This window comes from Phaethon aethereus (genome assembly GCF_964289735.1).
Source record: "Phaethon aethereus genome assembly, chromosome: 9".
NCBI lineage: Eukaryota > Metazoa > Chordata > Aves > Phaethontiformes > Phaethontidae > Phaethon > Phaethon aethereus.
Window position 1 is genome coordinate 26,974,194 of NC_138585.1, and position 15,948 is coordinate 26,990,141.

Consider the following 15,948-nt stretch of genomic DNA (forward strand, 5'->3'; position numbering starts at 1 on the left):
GTGCAAGTTACAGAGTGTGGGGAAAAAGTAGTTTCATTACCAGGCTTAATAAAAGTCTGAGACTGGTACAGCTGTAGTAGAAAAATCTTGCAAATCAAAGCTTTTTTTTTTAGAACAGAGTTAGTGATAATCCATTAAAGTGCTTTTAAGTGGAAGGATGATGTGTTTTTAGTTTACTGAAACTAGATGGTTTAACCAAGGATCTGAAGTTTTAAAGAACATTCAGTTGTCAAAAGATCAGAGTAGCAAGGCACACTAATACTTACTAAAACAAACAACAGAGATTGGTCATGTATACTTATATGAACATAAGCAATGCAGCACCATTATCTTCTCTGAAGAAACTCCATTCAAGTGGAGAATGGAAGCAATTTATTTTTTGCTGCTTTTGATGGGGACATGTGTTCCTTTCACATTGAGATTCTCCAAAGAAACTCTGGGCTCCCTGGAACCTGCAACTGCAGGTGGTTTCTCTCTGAAACAAACAACAACAAAAATCACAACCACTATACAATACAGGGGGTGGAGGAATGCACATTTTGTTAATTACTTGAGGAGGTATAGTTACTTTAGTTGTAAGACAGATTTGACTCTCCCTCCAAAACTGTTTCTGTTGTTACCACAGAGTTGGACTGTTTCCTCATCTTGCACACTCAATGAGAAGAAACAGCTTAGTTTGAAAACTGAAATTGGAGGTAAAGTAGCCTCTGTAAAAAGCCTCTAGAACTGAAGAGGCACCAGAGGGAAAGTGCTCTGTGTAGTTTACAGAAGACTATTTCCCTTCTGTAGTATTCTTTACCAAACATGAAACTGCCAAAAGCATCACAACTTCCACTGAAAGATGTCAATAGGAGGGGAAAAAAACCAAACAAAAAAACCACGAAGCTTGGTGGAAGACAGTCTATGCAGGGGAGCTCCTGCATTAACAGATAAAGTCCTCATTCCTACAGAGACCTCCTGATTTTAGGATTAGAAGAGGTTTCATGTGAGATCTAACACTGAAGAGAGGGCTGTGTCTCCCTCCCAACTATATGGAAGGTGTCTTTCCTTTCACCCAAAAGAACAGAATCCTTATTGAGGGTGAGGTTGATCTAACTTAATGCAACAAGTCCAGTTTAATGGCTGTGGGGGCAGCTACAACATTTGTACATAGCCGAGCTAAAAGCACTGGCATCTTTCTCTAGAAAAAACACTTGCCATTTTAGCCTATCAATTCATTAAGTAATTTTCAAAGTCAAAAATACTAAATTTCTTCAAAATTTAGTTAACAAAATGATGCCACAATAAACCGTGTAAGGCAGTGTCAGAAAAGGAGGAATAACAGATGCTATTTCCCTTGGATCGCCAGTAAGCATTGTTTGTTCATTAACAGACTGCTTCAGAATTGAATTTTCATTCTGCTGCTACTATCTCCTTGTTCTGGTAGGAAATTATTTTTACCTTCTTAATCCATCTTCCTTGGGTATATGATGAATACTTCTGTATTTTGGAGCTTCTAAAGTGCATCTAGTTCTAGATGGCTTGAACTTCATAATCTCTTTCTGCCACTCTTCATCAAAGGTCCGGGCCTCAGCTGAAAAACAGTTATAAGTTCACATTTTATTGTTAATAAATGCAAATGAGATAGGAAAACACATGTGAAGAACATTAGGTTTTTTTGAACAGTGTTTTTTAAACTTGTGGTCCATGATTCTCCACATAGCCTGCAAACTATTTCTAGGGGATCTGTAAAAGAAAACTAAAAGCTTACTGCCAGCAGGCTTATGTTTGGAAGATAATAAAAAAACCTGAAAGCTATGGTGTTGTAAAAGTATATGCACATCTCAACCATCTCTCTCTTAAACATGTATTTTATATTAGCCATAAACAAACACACAGCAAATAGTAGAATTCGGTTATAAGTTTGAAACCATAAAATACCATTAAAAGTACTTTTAAATATGAGCAGCTGTTGTACAAGCAAACAGTACCAGCTGCATTATAACACAACATTTTCAAGTCTAACCAGTTACTTTAACTTAGTCGTCCAAACTTGTATCAACTAAGGAAACTTGATTCAGACTGTCTGAAAAACAGTCCCTTTTAAGATGTCTCAAGCTGGAACTTCAAAATTGGTATGTGAAAGAACAGTGTAAAGCCCATGAGAGAATGGCATAAAAAGACATACTTTCATCCAGGTTGATGAATTCTTGGTTCATTTCTTCATCACCGGTCTTGCTGTTCTTTGATTTTTTAATGACGTGAGCGCGATCATGAATATGATGACCAATAGCCATTTTTTCCAGTCCACTTTCAGAATCCTTAAGTGCTTTTCTTGTCTCCTTGACCTATACAAAAAAGGAAGTAAGTGTCCTTCAAACCAGAAAAAGATGTTTAAAAAAAATTCTGATTTTCTTTCCTAAAAGTTTTATATCTTTCTTTTGAAAAAGTTAGGTTTTACAGGCTTTTCCAATTGTCTCATTTACTGTGTTGGCTGAAAATACACCAACAAAGCATAGATCAAGCCTAATTTCTTTTTGCCGACAGACAGGAAGATTAAACAAGAACACCTAAAGTTTCTTAAGTAACATACATACTGGATATTAACTGTCAGGCAAAAAAGCCTAGTCTAAATATACTACACGCAGACAAGTCTTCAACATTCTCCTTGACAACAGAAGGAATAACAGCCGATGCCAATATTCTCAGCATGAAGGGACAACTAATTACTAGGTTGTCATGTTGACTGGCTTGAAACCCAGGCAACCACTTATCACTGTGTTCATAGGTATATTATTAGAACCTTTTTGATAACTGAGTGTCTGCTTGAGCTTGAACATATCCCACAGCCAATCATGCTCAACGGCCTTTAGTGCTCGCATATAGTCTTTCATGAACCTTGCTTCAGGGTTCAAATTCAAATTCAAATTTCTTAGCAGAATTAGACGCAACAGCTGCAAGGAAGTCAATGAAAGGGCATCTTCATCTAGAGCGTTACGTAAGCATTTAAAAGTGCTTGAGTAAAGGGGATGATCTGAAGCCATCTTTTGCATAGACTGCCTCTTGCTATCTTATATTTTAGACAGAATTTTAAATGTACAAGAAGAGGATTAATTAGAGCAAAAAGACAGACATTGGAGACCACCTTGAAGAATCAGCTGTTCTGGCACTCAATTTTTCCAGTCTTTGATAGGCATACAATTTATTTACATGTATACTTAGAAGCATACAGATTAGAAGGAAGAAAACAGCACTTAAGCTTAAGAAGCCTTTAATATAGAGCAATATTTAAACAGACACATATTTTTCTAAATTATAGGAGTAACTGTCTCCAGTAAAAAGAACCTGAAGGAAACTGTGGGTTGGTATAGATGAACTTAAATTCCAATAATTACATACCACCTTTCTGCTGTGTCTCAGGACTACTTACACCTCCTGGAGCAGTGCGTGTCTGAGCTGAAGCCTGGAAAACTTTCGGTGGTTCATCCCCTACTTTAGAGTATGTCATCACAGAGGAGGAGCTGAATGTGTGTGCATCTGGATGGATGGACAGGTCATCCTACAAGCAATGTAGACTTTTTATTAATAAGAGTTAGAACTTGTGGATAATAGGTTCTTCTTACATTCTGAGATTATCTCATTACAAAAAAGAATACCCTTCTGAAAAATTAACCCTCAGGCCTGGCACCATAGACACGGCCTGTTGGGAAGAGACCTTAGCATTTGCTATGCTCTCACTCTTGTCCTAGCCTTGTCTGGCCACAGGTGTCCCCATGCCAGGAAACACGACAACAAATAAAAAGCATGGGCAGCAGTAAGCAACTGCTCGAACATTCACCCTGACATAGCTTAGTTTAGTAATGAAGATATAACCGATTAACATCAGTCTTGCCACATACAGTATATAATAAGGTGTGTAAAGAGTTCAGGTGAAATAGGACTTGAGCAACAATGGTTATAAGCCATTTTACAAGGCCAGTAAAACACAGTAAATATACTCAGCAATATTTAATAGCCACCACTGTTATCTTCAAAGACTGATAAGAAAGACGAAAGCAGCAGCACTGAAAATAAAATCAGAGGGAAGTCTGCATGCAGGGTGGCATTTAGGTGTTTATGGTTGTATTGTTTTTAAGTGTACAGTAACACTTCGAACAGCTCTTTCACTTACGGTGTCAGCTCTGGCAACAGTCAGACACCACATAACTTACAGCAGTTCTAACCCCTAGAGAATCAAGCATACATTTAAAGTACTGTTGTTAGCAAATCAGTGACAGCACAGAGAATTACAACCATGATACAATCTGGGTGAAAAAAAAAGTTCTTACTATCTGCTTGAGACTAGTATTTTTCTTGGCAGGACTTTCTGAGTAATATTTTAAACAACTGTCATTCTCCAATACAGTTCTTTTTAGAACAAATTTTTTAAAAACTTACAAATTTTCTTTGCATTTCCAACATACTGTTTCTCATATTTGACATCATCCTGTCCATTGCAAAAAGAGGTTCCCCAAAATCTGCATCCTGCTAAAAGAAAAGACATTAAAATTAAAACAAAGTCTTCTGACTCTTCAAGTTTTGAAGCTGTTTTTTTTTTACATGCATTTTTTAAACACAAATCAAACCATCAGAAAGGTTTTCAGAGACTGCAATTCATAGACGTAGACAAGCCGAAATGCATCTTTTCAAATGAAAAATTGAAAGCTAGCATGGGTACCTCGGTTGTTAAGTTGGACATACTGGAAAGACAGAAGTGAAAGATTTGACACTCAAACGTCAAAATAAGCTCATATCACAGCCAATTTACAAGAACTATTTTTGCATACCTTCTAACCTACCTGCCTTCTGCTGTGAGTAGTACTATATGACCCTCCATGCCTTATAATCTACTGAAGACCAAATTATCTATTATGCAAATCCCTTAATGCATATGGAATCACACTGAAAAGGCACCCCAGCAGACATAGCTGTTCCTTTGCAGAAATAGTGTACATTACTCATAAAAGGGCAGTGTGGGAAAAAAAAAAAATATCAAAGAACAATAACTTGGTATTTTAATGGCAGCTTAAATATTTGATGCTATAGATGTATTCAACAAAACATTCAGTTTGTTTTCACATGAATGCAGAAGATCCAGTGTTGCACAAAGGATAGATACTAAGACAGGTTTACATGCACATAATTTTATTAATAGGATCTGTAGCTGATGGCATATACTGACCATACTGATGAAAGCTACCTTTGGAAGAAAACAAAACAAAAAAATAGAAAGACAGGGAGACACACAGTAGGGAAGGGATGAAGTCTAAGTGACCATCTGGGAAGACAGTATTGCTGTCCCAAATGAGCATCCTCCTCTGGGCTCCCCTACAGTACAGCAGGTGGTGATGATAAAAGAGGATTTTCACCATGCCTTTCGTCTCCTGCTATGAACTTTTCCTCAGGACCCGTTCAAACTCCCTGCTGGGCTGCCTGGTTTCTGACACGAGCGGCTCTGGTTGGAGTACACTAGTCAAGAGCTCACACCACACACCAGTTGGTTGGTGAGCTTCGAGACACACGCACGCTTAATTGCTTGCCAGGACAGCTGCTGTGCCACCACCACGCTCTGGTCCGCAGGTGCGAGGCTGTGAGAAGCATGGGGAAAACAGCTCCCAGGGGCTCTATAAAACCCAGCAGCTTTGGCAAGAGGCAGGCTGCCAGGTTGCAAATAGCAACCCTTTACACTACTAAGGTGCTGTGAAATACCAGGATGTTAATTACCATAGTGAACAGCCCACATTCCTCTGACTTATAGAATTAAATTTAAATAAATTCATTGAAATAGCTATGTATTTAAAAGTTTAAAATTAAAATCCACAGTTTAAGCTCAAAACTAAGTAAAATTCAGGTATAGAAAAATCTTCAGTTTCTTTCTTGAGTAGCAAGAAATCAGAATCCTTAAGGGCTATCAAAACCTCTGGGTGATAATTCTAGACAATTTAAGGCATCCAATCATTGTAAGCATAAATAACTCCAGAAAACCACCTGCCACAGTTAGAAATCTGGATGTTGACCAATGACCTTACATTGTAATCAGCTGCACCTATGGAATTGCATGCCATATACTGGGATGGGGGGGGGGGGGGGGGGAGCAAAACCATAGCCTGTGCAGTTAATAGCAAAAGAGCTTTGATTAGCTAGTACACTTTTTGCATACGGCAAGTTGCCAATTTGTGCCTCTGGAAGAGACAATTAAAGAAGTAATACTTTTAGATCTGAAAATTCAAGGACCCATGCTTATTTTTATCTGCTTTGCAAGCAAGAGTCGCTCTCTAAGATACTGGTTTTCAACCTGAGGACCCTTGAAGGCCTTCCAAAGGAAGCTGCTCCATGAGGGTCATAACAATAAACTTGTTTTTCCTCAGATACTTTTTACAGATCTTTTACAAGATATTCCAGACACCAAAAAAAACTACAGCTGAAAACCATTCCAAGCCCAGTTCCAGTGGGAATTCTGTCTCCAGAAGCTGGCCTGTCTTAGCTGTGACCAGCACTACAGGCCACTAACATCCGTCTACAGGCAGCACTCAAAGTTTGGAGTCACTCTCCAGGGATTATTTCATTCATATCCATCAGAGATGAAGCACAACAGATACATTGCCGAGTAGATAAGCCAGGTGCTAAGCAGTAACTGTTCCAATCTTGGTATCAGCTTATTTAGTCTAACCCAGCATTTTCATTTAACAAGGAAAAAATAAACTTAAAAAAAAAATCTTTCTTGAGTTCTATTGTTCCATATATCTAAACACCAACAAAAGCCATTTGCAAGCACACTGAGACTAGCCTTTGTTCATGCTTTAGTTATGCAGACAGTATACACACACCAGCAAGAGCTACAAGGATTATTGCTCCTGGGATACTAACCACTCTACCAAAGCCTGCAAAGGGCATGAGGGAGAAACTTGTTGCCTGGAAGAAAAAGGACCAGCATATTTTAGTTGTTATACCTGTTATCAGACACAGCAGAAGTAACTTTCATATACAGCACTTTCATAGTGCACTTTCATATACAACAGGTGACGTTAAACATTTCCGATCAAATAAAAACAGTCACTCAAGAGGACCTTGGTAATTTATAGTGTGCTACAACAATATAATACAAAGTAGTCTCTGGGTATATAGAGGGAATATATTTATACCAATGATACAGGAAAGCAATAGCTGTCACCACATTTAATAAGTCATACTCATATGTATGTACTAGAAGCACTTAAAGCTAGAAGTTGAGAAACATTTGTATACTTTAGCAACCTTTGTACTAAAATTATTTAAAACATGGCACAGTGCTTCAGAGATCACTCACTTCTCTGCAAACACTTCATTCTACTCATGCAACAGAACTCCATAGCTGAAAGTTGATTAAAATCAACAAATCAATAGTCCTTTTAATGTAAATTTATGTAATTGAATTTCAGAAGGCTGGCATACAATTTTAGAGCTTAAAAAAAAAAAAAAAAAAATCAAGTGATGCAGAGGACCTGCTCACAAGCAGTCTTTATGTATGACAAGAGATTAATGTAAAAGATGTTTCTCTAGAATATCCATACATGCCTTGTGATAAACAAAATTAAGTTTAACTTGTCAGCAGTTTCAAAGGTCACTGCAAAGAAGTTCTAGGTAAATCTATCATCATATACAGAACCACCCGAAGACAAATCCCCCACAAGCAAATCCTATTCTTCTGCAGATGTATAAATAGATGTAGCTATAAGCACCAACTGATATTGAATATCCCTATATGACAGGGCAATGAGATGCTGGAAAACAAATTGATGTTTCCAGGAAACTAAGATTGGAGAGTTATATAAAAGCCTACCTAAAGAAAGGCTGGTTAGACAGAAGTACCAAACACTTCACAATAACTTTAAGTACAAAAGGAAGGAATTATCTGATTCTTGAATAGCTTTATGAACTCTTTCGGATTGCAGTTCTGTCTAATATGTAGTTACGAAAAAGAATATATATTTTTTCTATATATATCAAGTGCAAAAGGACGTCCTCAGAAATAAAGCCATTAGTCATAAAAAGTTTATAAACTTTTTGCTTTATAATACGTATTAAAAGCTGTTAAACTGTTACTTAATATATAAAGGACAATCAGATATCCAAACAAAACCAAATGACAGTATCTTTTAAAATGTTTTACCCCATTCCTCCTGCTCATATCCTTTCCTCCTCCTCCCCTCCCTCCAAGAGACTAAGAACTGACACTGCAAACCTGCTTGAGAAAGGGAAAGCATTTTCAAATTTGAATGCTGTATTGACACGCATTGAGTTGTTGCAACAAATACTGTTCCTTGTAAAGCAGTTTTAGGCATGCTATAGTTTACTTAAATGGAGTTACAGGATCAGTAATCAGTATGAGTAATTTTAACAAAGTGTATTTTACATGGTAGTAAAGATACCCATCTTTTCCTATAGGAAAATCTAATTATTTTAAGTGTTTGAATCATTTCTGCAGGGAAACCAGTTAAACGCAGTTTGAGACTACTATGAAGTTCAAGTAATCAGTGCTGAGTCTTCTGTGACAGCTGACAACTCTTAGGTGAAACATGAGGACCATCAAAAGATAGTGGAATGACTTTAGCAGGTGTGGAATTCTTTTGTGCTTATCAAAATAACACAGTGCTCTTGCACCTTTAACTTCTTTCTGTAACCACAGATAAAGGTTTTCTATGCCTCACATTTATCCTTCACTGCCAAGAACAAGGGACACAAACTCCTAAGCTATTAGGTTTGACATTCTTTTCCTAAAGGGAAGTCTGATCTGTTTTTAGGCATCTACTGAAAGAAGGCCTAAGAATCTGCTTCAGTAGAAGAAACATCATGCCCTAATTAGATCCAGCAGCATCTATATTTGAAACTAACTGGCAATGTATGAGCACAGAGGAAAGAATCTGACAGTTACCCTTTTGACTTGCAGGTGATAGCCTGTGTTTCAGCTATGTTTATTAAGCTCTAACTATCTAGGTTTGAACAACCACCACCAAATCTGGCTGAGTTCCACAAGCCCATATAATCTGCCTTGTCTTCCAACTGTTTTTTTTAAATCAACTGTGATTCATTAAAGTAACAGATCATTCAGCTGCAAAATATTTAGCCTGGTAGAGGGAACGGAACCAACTTCAAACAGATATCCTTTCTAAATACAGCAATTAGGTAAGGTGTAGCTACAGAAGCTTAACATGTAATTGTCCTGCATACCCAGAGAGTTGAAAAGATGCTTTACACAGATCATTGCCAACTTCTCAGTTTCAGGTGGTAATTCACAGAAATACTAGGTTTCGTATTAATTTCCCTCATCTTTACTTCTTGCAGTCTTATATCTAGAGGAAACGTGAAGAATCAGACCAAATACAGTGTGCAAGGCCTTTATTCACAGTTGCAAAGTTGAAACAGGGTTTAAAATATCTGTGTAGATACTATTTAGATGGCTGAAACACAGGTTTGTGTTCAATCAAACTAACATAACTAGACTCAAGATACTAAAGTGCAGAGTGAGGGTATAAACATTAAAAGGTACCTTTTAAAGTACAGTTAGCATAAAAAGAAAGTGTTCAGAGAAGGCTCTGTTGGTGGACATCATTAATGCCTTTTTGTAATGTTCAATACATAATATTTATTAAACCAAATGTTTGATACATATGCTTAGTCCGTTTCAATATTTATTGTATATTCAATGTTCAATAACAATATAGAACTTATTAGTCCTAACAGAAGTTTGTCAGTGTTAAGTAATAGGCCATTAAGGAATCAAGAGAGCTATTATTCACATTTTGCTCAGCAATGAAACCATCTGACCAAGGTTGCAATAGCTGAGCCAGACCTCTCTTTCCACTGAACCAAAATTTAACAGAAATGGAAATGTGAAGCCAACTATATTACCAGTAAATGTAAATTCCATGTAGCAATCCTTAGAGATTAAGAAAACACTTACTCTGCGATTTCCTCTTAGAGCAACCTGAGAGTCCTGGCGTGCTCTTCGATCTACTGTTCTTTCCCCACCATCTGTTATACTGAGAAATGGATCTCGTCCAAAAGGATCAGAAAAGCTTCTCATCATCTGCCGCATATATTCATGGTGTGCAGCAAAAGGATCACTGAAAAAGAGATATTTCACATAGAAAGTGGTCAGGTTTTATTCCAAGCTACATAAAATGGCTCTGAAATTTTTAAAACTCAAATTTTTAACCCATTCCATATGGTTCTTTATTCAAATTATTTATTTTAATAGGACCCAACTGGGCAATCTCCTGTTCCTCACAAACTCTCACTTCTTTCACTTTTCTTCCCATGTCTCAGGTCGGTTGGGTGTTTAAGCTCTTTTCTCAGCTGCCTTACTGCTCTCCTATGCTCTTGGGTGTCCGTATTGCTTTTTCTCTTTCTTTACCTTTTCAAAAAATATGCCATCCTTTGCAGGCATCTCTCACTTCAGCCTGTGTTTACTATCTGCCATGAACTATAAAACTGACCTACATTTTATTTATCACTACTTCTACCTCCAACCCCTAATATTAAAAGAATTTTTTTTCCCCTCTCCTTTTTTCGCTTTCATCTTCCAAAGCTTAGCATGGTACTACTCGCTGAACTCATTGTGTCCCTATAAATTTCCTTCCCTCACCCCTCAAATTTATTTTGCTGGCCGCTCCAATTCTACTTTTCATCATCCTTGACCCACATGCTCAAAAATGTATACTATCCTCTAAATTCAAGCCAGCTCCATCTCCTTTACTTTAGTCACCCACTATTGCATCTTTGCCTTCCCCTTCCTCCCCCTCCACAAATCATGTTCTTGCATCCCTTTTGTCTGCTTAGGAAGAAAGATTCTTACTGGCTTTTTGCTTTCCTGTTAGTTTTCCCCCCTCTTCCCTCCTCTTTCTAAACATTCAACCTCTGTTTCCAAAAACCTATAGAACCCCACCAGTAATCCCAAAGCTTGGCTTGCAGGAAAAACATTGCTCAAGTTGTTCTCCATTACTACTTTCTTAATTCTTTGCATTCTCTGATTTGGACAAGAACTATATACTTCTAACTGAGGCCAAAAGAGGAGCAAAATATGATTTCATCAGAAGCACAACATACAATCAGTACTGTTGCCTATGGTCCAAGGCTACAAATTATTACTTCATAGAAAAAAACATGCTTCATTTCCTCCCTTCATCTCCAGTCTAGCAAGTCTCCAGCAAATTCCCCTTTGCTATTCTGCCGAAAGCCACTTTATTAACATTAACAGTCATTTCCCAGGTATGTTTACTTAGACTTAATAGCACCTCATCTTCCCTCCTATCAATTTCCTGGCACTCCCCAGACACCTCACACCCTCATTCTCTCCAGGACACCACCACCTTTCCCATGACATCTCTTGCCTCCATGAAGAAAAGCTTCAGGTTGTTCCTCTGACTTCTTCAATACTCAATCACCTCTTGAAAGTCTCCTGAACAGCCTTCCTATTCTCCCCACCCCTTATCTCCAGTCCCACGAAAACTAGTTTCCACACCACGTGGCTACTTTGATATCTTTGCTTTGCACGCTCTCTGTGTGCCAAAGTTGCATTTAGAAGGAAAAAAAAAAATTAAGTGAAAAAGAAATAAGGTTACAAACACAATGCTGGATTAATTTTCAAACAAGAGTTTTTAACACAATATCCCTTTAAGCCATGCACATACTTAACTCACTCCAGTGCAAACAGACCTTTATATTTTTGCACAGTTATTAAGCAGACCCTAATCTACCGCACTCGCATGACTGCTAGCTTTAATTTCAGTCCTAATGCGATAAGCAGCTCGCACACAGCAAGTGTCCCCTCACTTTTCACAAGATGAGGAACAGATGGAAAAAGTCACTGCACAAGCCAAGAGGAGGGAAGCACACAAGCACTACCACCATATATGCATACTTCCATCAAACATATTTTGACACCACAAACTTCAGATAGGTTTGGTGATCAAAACACAAATAAATATGAACTGTATTCCATCAGTAACTTATGCATAACAAAATTTCTCCCCGGTCCCTTACAGTTCAAAAGAAGTAGGACACTCATAAAATAAGTTATCTGCAACACATCATAAGCAAAACAAGATTCCAAAGATTTTTCCAAAGATTTAATATAGATAATAAAAATGGGTTGAATTTAGTGTGCATAACATGTTGTAATATATGTCATACATTTATAAATACAGCTTCTTACTATCAGAGATAGGAAAGTAAAATATATGCTGTGGACTGACCTATTTAGGAACAGAAATTAAGTCTCCCAATTCCCTAGGGATATTTTAGGGAGCCATTCATAAAAAGATCTAGTGTTGCCAAGCCTCAGAAGGAATACTACAATTTTGGTAGGGCAAAACCAATGGAAAGTCAACAGAGAATCTGTCTGGAAGGCAACGCTTCCAAGGAATTAAACCTAGCACCTTGTTGTCTCTGATAAATAAAACTCAAACCATAACTACATAAGGAGTATGTCACCCTTACCAAAAAAAAAAAAAAAAAATCTAAGTCAAAGTCTCTCCTTGTGAGACTAGAGGATACAGGACCTTAATTTCTTTGTTCAAATCACAGATTTCATAGGCTGGCAATAGGTGGAGGATACCCTAGTTTAACTAGGGTGTATTGATCACATCTGACTTAAAATCTGGGCTTTTTTAGAGGGGGGAAAAAAGATACTTTTGATGAGACAGACATGATTTCTGCACACTTTGCACTATTATCCCATAAAAGTGATGGGGAAGAAGAAAAGGGGTTCTATAAGGGTTTTGCACACAGAATTTGTGCCCTTCACATATTAAGTACCATAAGTTATTTTCAAAATTAATTCCTAGAGACAAACAATTCATACATTTGTTGTTCCACTATTCTGCAGAAACAAAATTTTGTCTAATAAATAGTTAAACTGACCTTCACCTGGCATTCAGGTGTTTGCAGGGATCAATGAAGAGAACAAAAGTGTTCTGCTTCCAAGACTGTTACAGTCTCAAGTATGTCTACTGTATGGAGAAAAGCCATTAAAAAGGATGATGCTGCTAACACATATGCAAGCGAGGATTTTCACCAAGATGCATCTCACTTGGTAAATTCTAGTATAATTCAGGCTTAAGCTCCAAAGTTTAAGGCTCTGTGTTCCAGCTGAAACCTTTCAGGGTGTTATAGTAGAAGTACAATGTTACTCCTTACTTCAGTGTATGTTTCTGGTCAGTTGAAAAAGAAAACAACAAAAAAATACACGTGTCCTAGAAAAATAAATTCAGTTTATTATTTTTTAAAACTGTGCTTCTTATGAGATACGCTTTTTTAATTAGGATGTTATGTAAGCCTGAAGTTGCAGAATCACACTGGAGATAACACCTGGAACGATAAAACAAAAGCTGAGCATCGGTAAATTAAATAAACAGAGGCCAACTGCACTTGGTAGAGAAGATACAACTTCTGCACCTGCCCAGGCTATTAGGGATGAAACTCAGCTGGGCCCGGGCAGCATTTTGGCTGACTGACTGGTGCTCCCCTAGGACAGCTGCTCACAGATGGAGACAGCTCTAACCCAGGCACTATTTCCAGTTCAGCAGTCAAAATCTCTCCTTGTGAGGCAACAGAAGCCTATTAGTACACTGTTTTGGAAGCTAATCTTATCTGAATAAGCTCATTTCTTTAACTATATGCAAAACAGATTTTCAAGGACAGTGCCAAGAAAATGAATCTCAATATCAATCTCTCATCTCTTTCACACACACTCCCCTCCTCTATCTTCTGCAATCTTTTTTTTCCTCCAATTTTAAACTGCATCAGCGGCTACAATAAAAATGAATAAAATGAACAAATAAGAGATCAACCAATATTTCAAAAGCACGCTACAAATTACTACAAACAATACTTAATTTCTATTACTATTTTCGTTTCCTGCAGAGGATTTGCATAGCAAAGTGTTCTGCATAGCACATCCTGCATGTAACTGATGAGTTGTTATAATAGCATGCATATTCCTAGAAACCAGGTGTACTAATCCATCTTGCACAACTTTAGAAACTAGCCCACCGCTAGGAATGTGCTATTGCGGATAAGGAGTGGATTCTCCTTTAAGAGGTACAAAGGCAACCTCAGCTAGAATATCCTGTAACTAAGAGATACAGTCAACAAACCCACATCACAAGGACTGAGGTGTTACCCTTCCTTGTCCACCCACCAGCATTACCCCTTATCTTTGCTTGTACCTAAGCTCCACATAGTAGGTACCACTTGTTCAGAAAAACTAAAATCATTCAGGCTCCTCCAAGTTCTCTGGTCCCATTCTTACCCACTACAGATTACAGTTTCTGACAAAAGACATAAATTGGGGCCAAACTAGATACGTCAGCAGTTTCGGCTATCCCAGCACTCTAGGGGAGCATTTGCACAACACACTGCTTAGATTTAGGTTCCAGTGACAAATGAAGATTCCCACGGGAAATAAACTGATTTCAGAGTTGAATACGTGCTCTACCCCAAGCACTACCCTTGTGCTCATGGTATAGAGAACAAAACATCTCACATGTCTGCTGAGCTAGCGCATCAGCACTCACTCAGGAAATCAGTAGAAGGAGACAGTTTCCCTTTACTGATCTCACACACACATTTGCAACGTTTTAATGTAAGAACACCCGGTGTTACCTTTAGTGTATGCATTGACAGCGGGAGCTCTGAAACAGTCTACAGAAAAAATAAATACAGAAAAGCTAGAACATCCAGCACCTGTCCATTTTTTAAGAAAGTGAAGAAAAAACAAAATAAAGAATGGAGGTGAAGACTTCTTCTCAGCCGATCTCACTATGAAATTATGATTAAGCTCTTTGCTGCACTATGAGACAGTAGAAACTACCAGCACTACTGAAGAGGGGAGTTAAGAGGCAAGACTCTGGTGTTTAAAGTCACTGGCAACACCTTAAACCCCCATACAGTTTTAGGAGACGCTCCGCGCGTTCGTTTGCTTCGGGTAACTAGAGGAGCACGGCTGCGACCCATGCCGGCGCTTAACCCCGCACAGACACGCGTCCTCCGAGGCGACAGGAGCCTCGAAGAACTTCAGGCAGCGGCCGGGGAGCGCGGCGGCCTCCCCGCCGCCTCACACCCACCCCGGCCGCCACCTCGCAGACCTCCCCCCGCCCCCAAGCTGGGGCCCCAGGGGCCGCCGCCCGCCAGCCCGCCGCGGCGCCCTGAGGCACAGGAGGCCCCTGGGCCTGTGCCCCTCACCGAAAGAAGGGGTCCTCCTCGAAGCAGCGGCCCAGGCCCCCGAACATGGCTGCGACTCCGCGCCGGTGTGAGGCCCGCCAGCCTCGCCGGCCCCTCACGGCGGCACCCCCTTCCCCACGTGACACCTCCCGAGCGCCGCCACTGGCCGCCGCGGCCGTGACGAGCCGGGCGGGGCGGGGCTCGGCGGGGACTGCCGTTGCCGTGGCAACTGGCGCCGCCGCGCGGCCCCGCTCCAGAAGGTTCGGGCCGGGGCCCAGCGCAGGGCCCGCCGGGGAGCAGCCCCACGCGTGGGGCCCCACGCCACCTCTCCCGGAGCCCCTTTTTGCCCGGCGAGGCCGCGGGGTCCGGCCCGGCCCGGCTCGGCCCGGTTCGGAGGTGTGGAGGCCGCGGCGCGGAGCAGGCTCGGCCTCCACCCCAGCGCCTGTCAGGCGTTTGTGGGTCGGTGCTGTCGGCACAGCTCAGGCCGCTGCCCCGACCTTAGCGATTTTTTAATATAATTGTATTTTTTCCACTAGGTGGCAGTAAAATAAAGCCGTGTTGTGCGAGGCGAGCTGCGTCCCCTTTCCCAGCGGCTGGAAACCAGGCGTTTGCCTTTGGACGAGCAGTGGCACCTCGGTGGAAAGTATCAATGGCCTGTGCTAAGAGCAGCCATCAATAGCTGTTCCAGCAAAATACAGCAATGAGGAAAAACTGAGGCCGGGATGGAGT

The 15,948-nt window shown here is 39.9% G+C and overlaps 1 protein-coding gene across 1 annotated transcript; it reads right to left on the bottom strand.

Moving 5' to 3' along the window:
* Positions 1-372: 372 nt before the first annotated feature.
* Positions 373-15,287, bottom strand: MLF1 (myeloid leukemia factor 1; the record flags this gene model as incomplete). Its single annotated transcript, XM_082003859.1, has 8 exons — positions 373-475; positions 1,441-1,573; positions 2,168-2,327; positions 3,410-3,538; positions 4,417-4,506; positions 6,886-6,930; positions 9,959-10,121; positions 15,241-15,287. 8 exons carry the CDS (start codon positions 15,285-15,287, stop codon positions 373-375), a joined length of 870 nt encoding a protein of 289 aa, XP_081859985.1.
* Between the last annotated feature and the right edge of the window lie 661 nt (positions 15,288-15,948).